Source organism: Suricata suricatta, chromosome 4, assembly GCF_006229205.1.
Source record: "Suricata suricatta isolate VVHF042 chromosome 4, meerkat_22Aug2017_6uvM2_HiC, whole genome shotgun sequence".
In the NCBI taxonomy this organism is placed as follows: Eukaryota; Metazoa; Chordata; class Mammalia; order Carnivora; family Herpestidae; genus Suricata; species Suricata suricatta.
Window position 1 is genome coordinate 136,135,010 of NC_043703.1, and position 13,559 is coordinate 136,148,568.

At 42.9% G+C, this 13,559-nt stretch overlaps 1 protein-coding gene across 4 annotated transcripts in view; it reads left to right on the forward strand.

Moving 5' to 3' along the window:
- Positions 1-64: 64 nt before the first annotated feature.
- The window catches only part of EIF2AK2 (eukaryotic translation initiation factor 2 alpha kinase 2), a 37,390-nt gene continuing 23,895 nt past the window's right edge, over positions 65-13,559 (forward strand). For 2 of the 4 annotated variants that reach the window (XM_029937938.1, XM_029937941.1), the window contains exons 1-7: positions 892-3,281; positions 4,707-4,838; positions 5,685-5,805; positions 7,634-7,785; positions 10,205-10,331; positions 11,788-11,867; positions 12,035-12,128. In XM_029937938.1, the coding sequence (XP_029793798.1) occupies positions 4,720-4,838; positions 5,685-5,805; positions 7,634-7,785; positions 10,205-10,331; positions 11,788-11,867; positions 12,035-12,128 (693 nt within the window). In that variant the 5' untranslated portion in view covers positions 892-3,281; positions 4,707-4,719. Of the gene's footprint in view, positions 186-891; positions 3,282-4,706; positions 4,839-5,684; positions 5,806-7,633; positions 7,786-7,890; positions 8,031-10,204; positions 10,332-11,787; positions 11,868-12,034; positions 12,129-13,559 lie in introns of those variants that run through there. The other 2 variants (XM_029937940.1, XM_029937942.1) reach the window with 2 other exon arrangements.

Below are 13,559 nucleotides of genomic sequence, written 5' to 3' on the forward strand. Positions count from 1 at the left end.
CGGGGCGCGGCGCGGGGTGCGGGGAGGGGCGCGGCGCGGGGTGCGGGGAGGGGCGCGGGGGAGAGGCCGCCGACCTCCGGCCCCGCCGCGCCGGAGCGCAGTCCGGGGCCCGCGGCTGGGGAGAGGACCCCGCAGCGCGCTGGCGGCTGGCAGCTATTTCCTTCCCGCGAAGAATTTCGATCAGAGCAAGTAGCGAATTTCCCGGGCGGGGGGCGGGGGATCTCGTGGGAAACAGATACGGTGGGCAATGGGACAGATGGGAAATGCGGAGGCCCTGGCTGAAAATCTCTTTCCTAGACAGTTCTAATTGTTTCCCAATTGCCGGGCCTTAGCCCTCCCCACCCCCGACCCTGTCCCGCTTCCCCGACCCCGCCCTTCCATCCCGATCCCCAACTCCCCAAATCCTTACCACCCTCTGCCCCAGGTCTTTTCTCAACGCGGTAGCTGCCCTAGGGGTCCTTAAAGTACGAACAGGACACTCCTTTGCTCGGATCATCCCAATAGCTTACCATCTCATCAGAATTCTGTAAATGTCACAGACAAGGCCCCTTGCTGTCTCAGGCCTCATTGCTGTTCTTGGGATACAGCCAAGCATAGGCCTGCCTCTGGGCCTTTGCACTGCCTGTTATTTCTTCTTCCTGGAAAGATCTTCCCCTGCCCCGGAGGCCTCCCACGCCCCGGAGGCCTTCCCCACCCCTGAGGCCGGTTCTTTTGCCTTACCCTGCATCTCTTCTTTTTTAGTTTATTTACCTTTGAGAGAGAGAGAGAGAATGAGAATGAGAACAAGTGGGGGAGAGGCAGAGAGAGAGGGAGAGAGAAAGAATCCCAAGTGGGCTCTGCACTGTCAGCACAGAGCCTGATCTGGGGCTCCAACCCATGGTGAGATCATGACCTATGTGTGAGATCATGACCTGAGCTGAAGTTGGACCCCCAACCCACTGAGCCACCCAGGCACCCCTGTTTTACCCTTTGCTTCTTGCAATGTTACTTATATCAGAGCAGCTTTCCCTGAATAGTGTATATTATTAAAACAAAACAAAACAACAACAACAAAAACCTTCCTTCCCTGGTAGCCCCCCTTATTCTGCTTCAGTTTTCAACATAGTAATTTTCAGCCTGTGACATTTTTTGTGGATTTGCCTGAGTTCCTCCATTAGTAAGTTCATACGAGTAGTTTTGTTCCCTGGCACTGCCCGGACTTCTAGTACATTATAGGTTCTCATTAAATATCTATTAATGAATGGTGATTCATAAACTCTTTTGAATTACAGCATGAAACTTCCTATTGCCTGTGATTTCTTAAGTACTAAAAAGTGTCTTGCCAAAGGAGGGGATAGACTTCACTGTCACTTAGGAGTTTTGAATTTGGGGCAGGTTATGCTCTTCTTCAGCTTGCTTCTTTGGCCCTGAGGATCCATAACCCTGGACCTGTAGTTTATTCATTTCATCAGTCAGATACTAGGTGATGCATGTTGTGTGGTAAGCATTGTAGAGGCCCCGGAGGGGCCGTGCCCACAAGCAGCTCACAGTCTGCCAGAAGAGACAGATGCACAGTCAGAGTGACTTCTGGGCATGAGTAAGATGGACACACAACACCCGTCAGGGATTTAGGTGGGGAATTCTTTGAGGAAGATGATAACATAGAGTTAAAACAAGATTTATTTACAATAGTTGAAAAAGAAGCCCACTGCTGCTTTTTTCCCCAGGCTTGTAGGTACTTTTCCAACATGTTAAGTCATTTCCTTAGGTTGTGCATATATTTCACTTAAATTCAAACTGGCTTGTCTTTCTGATGATTGGCAGTTACTTAAAAGTTAAGAGTGTGGAGGATTTAGAGCATTTGATAGAACGTCCAGCCTCTTCCATAACTGCTATTTTGAAATCTGTGATCCTCTCCCAGTCTGACATATGGTCTTGTGGTTGTGACCAAGGCAAATGTCACTATTCGTATGGTAGTCTACAGATCCTTATCAAAAGCTTTTGGGCCAGATGTGTTCTGGTAGGCAGAGGTTTTTGGATTTTAGGAAGGTAAGGCAGCATACATGCTGTCTATTATATAATGCTCTCAGCGGGATTTGGGGGGAGCACTCTCTAGTAAAACAATTTCTGTAGTGAAATGTATGAGTGGAGAACAAAGTGTCATAAAGCTAGCTTGTGTCCATTCAGGTCTAGACAGGGGACTACAGACCTACCCAAAACAAAACGAACAAGTGGAAGCAAAATAAGCCTCAATTTTTAATGCCTTTTGGATTTTGGGATCGCAGACCAGGAGCACTGTTGATTGAGGGTTAACGGTGTGGGGAAGGCTCTGCTGGATTCTTCTCATCTGATTTATTCTCCACAACACTGAACTCAGGTGCTTTTATTCTCATCTTCAAGTCATACTTGAAAGGTTCAGAAGGGGTGTATCCCAGATTGGTATGGCTCTAAAGCCTGTCTCTACAACACGAAGCAGTCATGTGAGGGCTTTACCTTTGCTCAGACTCCAGGCCCTTGGTGCCACCGGCATTGCTCACCTAAACCATTACAGCCGCCTCTGCTTGGTCTCCTTACTTGCACGGCTCTGCTTCCCTTTTCACACCCGTCCCTGCCCCCATACCCTCTTCTTTACATGGTATCAGAGTAATCCCTTAAAACATAAATCCAATCACATCCCCCCTCTAATTAGAGAACCTCCAGTAACTTCCTATTGCAATTGTAATAACATCCACCAGCACCTACTGTGAACTACAAGGTAGGTCTCTGTGGGTGGAGCTGGCCCACCTCTCTGTCTCATTTCCTACTCTTCCTCCTCATTCAGTGTGCAGCAACCCCTTTGATCTTTTTGTTATCTTTTCAAAGGCCATACTGGTTCCTGACATACTCTTCCCCCAGATCTTGATATGATGGACTTTCTCATCATTCAGTCTTCATTTAAATATTGTGTTCGACGAAAGGTCTTTCCTGATCGCTGTGTCTAAAACCACCTCCCTCATATCTCTGTCCCCACCAAGAGGAATCATCCTCTATGCCGCACCCCTATTTAATTTCATTGTAGCACTTTTGGCCATCTGACCATCATATCAACCACTCCTGTTATTTGTTTCTATACATGGTCATTTTCTGTCCTCCCTCATGGGATGCAGGTAGGGTCATAATCTGCCTTGTTCACGTGTGTATACTCCCTGTCTGAACAGTAAATGATGAGCATTTACTGAATAAATGAAGAAAGGATACACAGAAAACAGCAGATGAAGGAAAAGGAGATGATGAGGAAGTCGAACGTGGAGTATTTAATTTCAGTGAGTTGTTCTTTCATTCTCCTGTACACCATTCAACTGTTCAGTACTTACCACTGTGCACTGAGCATTGATGCTGTGAAGACGAGTAGGACATAGAACCTGTTTCCCAAAGAGTTCACGGGGAGCTGGCCAAGGTGGAGCTGCGTGGCCTTGGAGGAGTACTAGCTGCCCCTCCAACATCAGTGAAGACTTGTTGAGCCTCACAGATGAGTGGGAGTTGCCTGGTCAACAGAGGGTGCAGATACTGCATTAATATCTGCAAAGAGAAAAAGCATCTGGCAAGTCTCGCAGGTGGGGGAGGTGTGCAGATATTTTGGTATTCACTCATTGATTGTTGGGATGTTATTCTAACAGCCTTGTCCCTTCCCTCTTGTAGCTTTCTAACTCTTTTGGGGTACACTTATACAAGCAATTGCCATAAGGGGACAAGAGCTGTGATAGAGCCCCAAACCAGGACCTCTTCTAGGGTGTCCGGGAGGGGACATTTGAGCTGAGATCTACAGGAAATAGGAGTTGACCAGGCAAAGGCAGTGGAAGGGGTAGAGTCAAGAACATTTCAGGAGGCAGCGTGTTGGACAGAGGAGTTAGGAGTCAGGAGAGAGGGGTAGAAGTGTTCTTTTGTGGACCACTATTGTGTAGGTGAAATTTAAAGCAATAATTCTAGAGGCGATCATCCAGGGAGTGAGTGTTAGAGCAGAGAGGAGATCCAAGGACTGGATCCTGGGGTACTAGAATACTAACAAGAAACGTCTGTTTAAGTCTTTTGCCTATTTTTTCATTGGGTTGTCTTTTTGTTGTTGGGTTGTAATAAACTTCACCATGTATATATATATATACATACATACATATACATACACTCAGCCTTTTTCTTCTCAGCATGAAAAATTCTGATTCTGCTCCTGTAGCCTTTTTACCTTCTCATCCAGGTGGATAAACCTGTACCTGACACTCACTAGAAACAGAGAGTGGAGTGGAAGAGAAATATCCCTTTCCTTTTTTTTGGCCACTTGAGTTATGAAAGTAGAACGTTTTGGAAAAACTACCTTGGTGTGCAGTTCATGAAAGCAAAGATTTTGCAAAAAAAAAAAAGTCTTCTCCGTATTTTTGTGGGGCTGAGATGAGTCTTTTTATTTTAATGTTTATTTATTTTTGAGAGAGAGAGACAGAGAGAGAGAGAGGGAGGGGCAGACAGAGAGAGAAGGAGACACACAATCTGAAGCAGGCAACATGGGGCTTGAACTCACAAACCGTGAGACCATGACCTGAGCCAAAGTCGGATGCTTGACTGACTGAGCAATGCAGGCGCCTCAAGATGAGTCTTACAAAGAAGATTCTTCTTACCCTGTTTTGCCTCCTAAACTGGATTGGGAAAATTAGATTAAATTTCTTTTGTGTCACTTTTTTCAAACATCTCTTTGGTTCTAGGTTACTAGAAGAAATGGCCAATCATCGTCCACCAAGTTATTTTATAGAAGAACTTAATGTATACTGTCAGAAGCGCAACATGGAGCTTAAGTATCAGGAACTGTCTAAGACAGGACCTGCACATAACTTAAGGTAAATTGCTTTTTTTCTTTTATGATTTTATTTTTTGGGGGCGCCTGGGTAGCTCAGTCAGTTGAGCATCCAGCTTCGGCTCAGGTCATGATCTCACAGTTTATGAATTCCAGCCCCATGTCAGGCTCTGTGCTGACAGAGCCTGGAGCCTGCTTCAGATTCTGTATCTCCCCTTCTCTCCGACCCTCCCCTGTTCCCACTGTCTCTCTATGTCTCTCAAAAATAAATAAAGAACATAAAAATCTTTTTTTTAAGATTTTATTTTTTTAAGTAATCTCTATCTCCAAGGTAGGGCTCGAACTTACAACCTTGGGATCAAGAGTCTTGTGCTCTACTGACTGAGCCAGCCAGGGCCCTCAAACTTGCTGGGGTTTTTTCAGGGCATATCTCCATAAAATATGAACTAGGAAAATGGCAACTTTGGCACATTTTTGAAGTTAGTAATTTAGTTTTAGGGGCTCCTGGGTGGCTTAGTCAGTTGAGCATCCAACTCTTGACTTCGGCTCAGGTCATGATCTCACAGATTGGGAGTTCAAGCCCCATGTCAGGCTCTGTGCTGACAGTGCACAGCCTGCTTGGGATTCTTTCTCTTTCTCTCTCTCTGCCCCTTGCCTGCACTCTTTCTCTCTGTCTCTCTCAAAATAAATAAGTAAACTTAAAAAAATAATTATTTAGCCTTAGAACAAAGATGATGTGCTATTTGGTGTTTGGGAGTAACTGCTTAAATTCTATATTGAATTGGCTAAAACTTTCAGGGTAGTCACAGGAGGGAGTGTAATTGGAACACTTTTTTTAAGATAATGTATGAATTTTATAATATTTTATGAATATCATCTTTGTCATCAGGTTTACATTTCGAGTTATCATAGATGGGAGAGAATATCCAGAAGCTAAAGGTAAATCAAAGAAGGAGGCCAAAAATGTTGCAGCCAAATTGGCTATTGAAGAACTTAATAAAGAAAATAAGGTGAGTAAATGCTCTTTGTAACTTTTCTCTGTGAGAAAATACCCATACAGAGTAAAGCAAATCACAAGTTCTGTTTTTTAATTAATTTTTTAAATTTAAAAAAAATGTTTTATTTATATTTGTGAGAGAGAGACAGAGTATGAGTGGGAGGAGGGGCAGAGAGAGAGGGAGACTCAGAATCCGAAGCAGGCTCTAGGCTCTGAGCTGTCAGCACAGAGCCTGACAAGGGGCTCGAACCCATGAACCACAGATCATGACCTGAGCTGAAGCCAGACACTCAACTGACTGAGTCACGTATGGCCCCCAAAAGGAAATTATTTAAAATGTAAAATGGGGGCACCTCGGTGGCTTAGTCGGTTAGGTGTCCAACTTTGGCTCAGATCATGATCTCACAGTTGGTGGGTTTGAGCCCCGCGTTGGGCTCTGTGCTGACAGCTAGCTCAGAGCCTGGAGCCTGCTTCAGATTCTGAGTCTCCCTCTCTTCTGCCCCTCCCATGCTCATGCTTTGTTTCTCTCTGTCTCAATCATAAATAAAAACATAAGAAAAAATACTTTAATGTAAAAACAAAGGGCTGCCTGGGTTGCTTAGTTGGTTAGCATCTGACTGGCTTAGGTCATGAGTTTGAGCCCCACATCAAGCTCTATGCTGTCAGCATGGAGCCTGCTTCAGATCCTCTGTCTCCCTCCCACTCTGCCCCTCCCCTGATTGTGCTTTCTATCTCTCTCAAAAATAAATAAATATTTTAACAAAAAGTAAAAATGAAAATAACATCATGCTGTCCATGGCAACATTAAAAGCCAAGGGTAGTCGGGAAACGGCTGTTCCAGGAGACAAGTGCTCATGTACATGTGGGATGAGAGAGGCTCATCCTTACGTATTGAACATTAAAAAAATTTTTTTTGTTTTTTATTTATTTTTGAGAGACAGAGAGAGAGAGCATGAGCAGAGGAGGGTCAGAGAGAAAGGGAGACACAGATCTGAAGCAGGCTCCAGGCTCTGAGCTGTCAGTGCAGAGCCTGATGTGGGGCTCGAAACCACGAACCATGAGATCATGACCTGAGCTGAAGTCGGACCCTTAACCAACTGAGTCACCCAGGTGCCCCATATTGAACATTTTGAAAACATTGACTTTCAAGATACCTTTCTGAAAACTCTTACTGGATGATGCCACCCTGGTAACCCAAATTGGGAAAAATAACTCGGGCAAAATTGCAAACTCATGAATTGTTAATGAGCCAGAAAATCAAATCAAGAAGTTAGAAAAAGAACAATAACCTTTCCCCAAAGAGGGAGAAGAATGAAAAGAATAACAAGGTCAGAGATTAATGTATGGGAAAATAAAGAAATAATAAAGATGGTCAATAAAACCAAAAGTTAGTTTTCTGACAAGATTAATAAAACAGGAAAACTTTGGACGTGCTTTTGTCAGATTAAGAATTTTTAAAAGGTGCCTTCCATTCTTATAATGGAAGGAATGTGCTCTTATATTCCTCTTTCCCACTAAGGAGTAATCCAAGATATGGCTTTACTTCAGTACTGGTTATCTTCGTTTTTGAGATTTACAGAGGGTACAGTGAGTGAGACAGTGTTACAGTATTCTGCATGGATAAACAAGAACGTTAACTACGGTTTTCTTTAGGAAACTATAAAAGGAAAATGGTCGCTCCCATGCTTAAGACTTCTTGCAGATTTTTCTGGTAGAAAAAGGTATATACTTAGACTTTTACTCAAGGTAGTAGAGTAGGGCAAGGCATAAAATCCCAGTTGTCCTTAAAATTATTCATCAAATAATTTTATTAAATGTTTTCATTTTTTCTCTCTTTGTAGGTGGTTAGTTCTGTACTGCTGCCAACAACGAATTCAGCAGAAGGACTAGGATCCACTGGGAACTTCATAGGCCGTATCAATAGACTTGCCCAGAAGGAGCAACTCCCTGTAAATTACGAACAATGTGAACTGAGAGAACCTGGGCCGGGAAGGTGAGCGACGTAGTTCAGCTTTTCCTACCGTTTCGTTGTATCTGAGCAATAGAACGGGCTTGTTTTCATGTCTAATTTCCCAGAAATATTTGTCTTTCTTTTTAGTATATTCTGTATGGAAGGTTTTACAGAACTCAAATGCAATTGGACATCTTCGTAATTGAAATATTAAAATGCTTCATTGCTGAAGACTTGGGAGCCATGTACCATAATAGATCAAATCCGGGGAATCCTTTGTTTCTGAGGTATATCTGGATGGTTTGGTCTGCAGGAGACCTATGAGAGTGTGAGGTGCCCCTGCTCGGAAGTGTGGGGGTGCGAGGAAATTTCCATCCCACGGGTCACAGCGGGAGTGAAAATGGCTGTGCCACACGTGTAAGCAAAATGACCCTCCTTCTACCATAATCAGATTAGAGAGCTGTTTGTCCTACAAATTCAGCGAAATGGTGTCACTCTGTAGACAAATATTCAAAGAAATGGGTTTTAGTCAGAGACTGTGAGGAGACCAGGATTTTTGGAATATGACGGGATGGATGAAGTAGAGCTTTCGAGTTGCCAAGACTTTGGAAGTGAGGATAAAGAAGAGGTAAGAACTAGAAAATCAGAAAGCAAATGGGCCTGAAGAGGATTGTTTCTTGGCTACAACCAACCAGGCAAATGAAAGAGAGAGAGAGAAAAACATCTGGATGGCAGATAACCCAAATAACCACTTTAGGACACTGTCCTCAGAATTGACTCAACTAGGTACTATTTAAAAATTTTTTAATGTTTTTTATTTATTTTTGAGAGACAGAGAGAGACAGCATGAGCAGAGAGGGTCAGAGAGAGAGGGAGACACAGAATCTGAAGCAGGCTCCAGGTTCTGAGCTGTCAGCACAGAGCCCGATGAGGGGCTCAAACCCATGAGCTGTGAGATCATGACCTGAGCCAAAGCCAGACGCCTAACTGAATGAGCCATCCAGGCACCCCTCAGCTATGTACTATTTTACTGTGATGCCTCTTAGGCCAGAACCAGGATGAGAAAAGCAAAATAATATTCATTGGCATGAAACAGTGAATTGTGAGGGTCAATCTCAATAAAGTAGGAGGCTATTTTATCTTTTCACAGCTCACCTGTTTGGTTCCTTTGGATTAAGCACTCTAACATTAGTTCCCTAAAAGAGAGAAGAAGTCTAGTTATGGGTGCCTGAGTGAGTAAGAGCCGTAGAAACTCTCCAGTCATTCAACTTAATTCTGCCTTCAGGGCCCAGCAGTGAAGACTCACCCTGGTTGGATGTATTTGCCTCTGTGGCAAATAATACTGTAATATTTTGTAGCAATATATAGCAACTCTATGACACTTACCATGTCCGTTGCTTTGTGACCTTAAATATAGTTCTCATGGAATTGTCCATGTATCCTTGCCTAACCACAAATATTCTTATGTATAATATGAGGAGCGTGTGGACTTCAGCATGCGGCTTTTTTCTTTTGTACTGTGGGGATTGTCTTAGGTTTTGGGGCACATGACCAAGGGGCAGAAAATGCTGAAGTTAGAACAAATCTATGATTTGCCCATTCCCTACAAAACACTATAACCTTTATTGTCTCTCCTGTAGAAGTACTACTTTCCCTAGTTAGGCTTTTTCTTCCATTTGAGCATCTCTGAAAAATTTGCCAGATCTCTCTCTCTCTCTTGCTTCTCTACCTCCGTATCTTTTGACCTTTGAGGAATTAAAAAAAATTTTTTGATGTTTATTTTTGAGAGAGAGTGAAAGCACAGGGGAGGTGCAGACAGAAAGGGAGACAAAGATCTGAAGCAGGAGAGTCCAGTGTGGGGCTTGAACTCAGGAATGTGAGATCATGATCCGGGCTGAAGTCAGAAGCTTAACCGACTGAGCCACCCAGGTGCCCTGAAGAATTTTTTAAAAGTTTTTTTTTAATTTATTTATTTTGAGAAAGAAAGAGAGCATGAGTGGGGGAGGGCCAGAGAGAGAAGGAGAGGGAGAGAATCCCAAACAGGCTCCATCCACACTGTCAGCATGGAATCTGATGCAGGGCTCAAACTCACAAACTGTGAGATCATGACCTGAGTTGAAGTCAAGAGCTGGACACTTAACCCACTGAGCCACCCAGGTGCCCCAATCTGTGAGGAATTTATAAAAATCACCACTGAGTCTGTTTTTTTTACCAAATCTTTCAATGAAGCAACAAAGAGAAGTTGTCTGGAAAATGTAAACTGAGGCGTCAACCAATCCTGGTTATTCTGGAAAACTGGTCAAGCATCTTATTGAAGATTTATATTATACAAGCTACACACTGTAAATCTACCTGTTACATTGTCCTATGTTCTTTGTTAATACATGTTTGTTTCTAAATCATAAATTATATTCACTGCTCTTTGGTATTTGGATTAAATATTCTCCATCCTTTCTCCTAGATTTCATTATAGATGCAAAATTGGACAGAGAGAGTATGGTGTTGGTGTAGGTGCTACTAAACAAGAGGCCAAACAGTCAGCTGCTAAGCTTGCGTATGAGCAGATACAATTAGAGAAAACCTCAATGGTATGTACTGCCTTTGGGTTTAACTTTGAAATTTTATTTATTTATTTTTCTAAAGGTTATTTGTTATTTTGAGAGAGAGAGAGAGAGAGAGAGAGAGAGACAGAGTGTGAGGGGGGAAGGGCAGAGAGAGAGGGAGGCACAGAATGTGAAGCAGGCTCCAGGCTCTGAGCTGTCAGAGCTGTCAGTCACAGAGCCTGATGCGGGGCTCGAACTCCCAGCCTGAGAGATCATGCATGACCTGAGCCACCCAGGTGCTCCTAACTTTGAAATTTTAAAATCCTTTTTGAAGAGTGAAAGTTTGACTTCCTCCTTGTCGATTTGGATGCCTTTTATTTCTTTGTGTTGTCTGATTGCTGATGCTAGGACAACTTCCAATACTATGTTAAATAACAGTGGTGAGAGTGGACATCCCCATTGTGTTCTTGACCTTAGGGGGAAAGCTCTCAGTTTTTCCCCACTGAGGATGATATTAGAGGTGGGTTTCCCATATATGGCTTTTATGATCTTGAGGTATGATCCTTCTATCCCTACTTTTTGAGGGTTTTTTACCCAGAAAGGATGCTATATTTTGTCAAATTCTTTCTCTGCATCTATTGAGAGGATCTTGTGGTTCTTGTCCTTTCTTTTATTGATGTGATATATCACACTGATTGTTTTGTGGATAATGAACCAGCCCTGCGTCCCAGGTATACATCCCACTTGATCATGGTGAATAATTCTTTTAATGTATTGTTGGATCCGGTTGGCTGAGATCTTCTTGAGGATTTTTGCATCCATATTCATCAGGGAAATTGGTCTGTAGTTCTTCTTTTCAGTGGGGTCTTTGTCTGGTTTTGGAATTAAGGTAATGCTGGCTTCATAGAATGAGTTTGGAAGTTTTCTTTCCATTTCTATTTTTTGGAACAGCTTCAAAAGAACAGGTGTTAACTCTTCTTTAAATGTTTGGTAGAATTCCCCTGGAAAGGTCAGACTGTGTTTAGATGATGCCAAGGCACCAATCATGTAGCAAAAGGATTCCTCCGTTTTGGGTTTCACCAGTGAGCCATGGGCCACGGGAACATGGGGGCCCAGAGATCAAAGTTTTGTTGGCAATTCAGGGTTGTTGTTGTTTTTAATATTTATTTATTTATTTTGGGAGAGAGGGAGAGCATGCACATGAGTGGGAAGGGGGGGAGAGAGAGAGAGAGAGAGAGAATGAATCCTAAGCAGGCCCCGCATTGCCAGCACAGCTTAACCTGGGGCTGGAACTCACAAACTCTGAGATCATGACCTGCCCCCAAATCAAGAGTTGTTTGTCCTACTGACTGAGCCACCCAGGCGCCCCACTCAGGATTGTTTTTTACGTCCAGATCAAACATTCATGAATAAATGTGGTTGTAAGCCCACAGAGAGTAAGTCAGTATGGAGAAATAATTTACTTGCTCTTAAAACTCCTAAGGGGTACTGTTTCTTTCAGAATGCTGACCCAGTATTAACGGGTTCTTTGATTACTTCGCCCAGTGACTCTGCAGCAAACACCTTGGTGAGAAGCATATTGTAAGTATGGACAAACTACTGTGATATTTAGCAAATTAAGATTGCTGCCTGAAAGTGCACATTGTAATGAAAATTTTTAATGTTTAAGGAGGATTTAAAGAAATAAATTACTGATAAAAAAAAAATAGGCAGATTTCATCACTAACAATTATTCCTCTTTCTTCTAGTGCTTCTGAATCATCACCTGCAAATGATTTCTCGGAAAATTCATCAGGAGGAAGTTGTAACAGCAGCAATGCAAACAATTCTTCACCTCTTATGGTATAGTATCAGCCTCTGGCTTCCTAATTAGTTCCCTTATTTTCCTTTGTATTTTCTCATTTAAAAATTATCTTCAGTACCCACTGTAATTTTTCTATCTGATGCACTCTTATTTCTTTTTTTTATAATAGTTTATTGTCAAATTGGTTTCCATATAACACCCAGTGCTTCTCCCCACAAGTGCCCCCCCTCCATGACCATCACTCCCTCCCTCCCTCCCCCTCCACTTTCAGTCCATGGTTGTCTTCAGTATTCAGTAGTCTCCCTTGATCTGTGTCCCTCACTCTTCCCTGCTCTCTTTCCCCCTTCCTCTCCCCATGGTCCCCTGCCAGGTCTCTCCTGTTAGACCTATGAATGCAAACATATGGTTTCTATCCTTCTCTGCCTGACTTATTTTGCTTAGCATGACACCTTCAAGGTCCATCCACTTTTCTACAAATGGCCATATGTCATTCTTTCTCATTGCCATGTAGTACTCCATTGTATATATATACACCACATCTTCTTGATCCATTCATCAGTTGATGGACATTTAGGCTCTTTCCATGATTTGGCTATTGTAGAAAGTGCCGTTATGAACATTGGAGTACATGTGCTCCTATGCACCAGCACTTCTTTATCCTTTGGGTAAATCCCTAGCAGTGCTATTGCTGGGTCATAGGGGAGTTCTAGCAATAGTTTTTTGAAGAGTCTCCACACTGTTTACCAGAGCAGCTGCACCAGTTTACATTGCCACCAACAGTGTAGGAGGGTGCCCGTCTCTCCACACCCTTGCCAGCATCTATAGTCTTTTGATTTGTTCATTTTAGCGACTCTGACTGGTGTGAGGTGGTATCTCAGTGTGGTTTTGATTTGAATTTCCCTGATGATGAGTGACACTGAGCATCGTTTCATGTGCCTGTTGGCCATCTGGATGTCCTCTTTGGAGAAGTGTCTATTTAGGTCTTCTTCCCATTTCTTCACTGGATCATTCATTTTTCATGTATGTAGTTTAGTGAGCTCCTTGTGTATTTTGGATACTAGCCCTTTATCTGATATGCCATTTGACACTATCATTTCCCATTCTGTTGGTTGCCTATTAGTTTTTTTGATTGTTTCCTTTGCAGTGCAGAAGCTTCTTATCTTGATGAGGTCCCAGTAGTTCATTTTTGTTCTTGATTCCCTTGTCTCTGGGGATGTGTCGAGGAAGAAATTGCTGCGATTGAGGTCTAGGAGGCTATTTCCTGCTTTTTCCTCAAGGGTTTTTATGGTTGCCTGTCTCACATTCAGATCCTTTATCCATTTTGAGTTTATTTTTGTGTATGGTGTCAGAAAGTGGTCTAATTTCATTTTTCTACATGTTGCTGTCTAGCTCTCCCAACACCACCTGTTGAAGAGGCTGTCTTTTTTCCATTGGACACTCTTTCCTGCTTTGTCAAAGATTAATTGGCC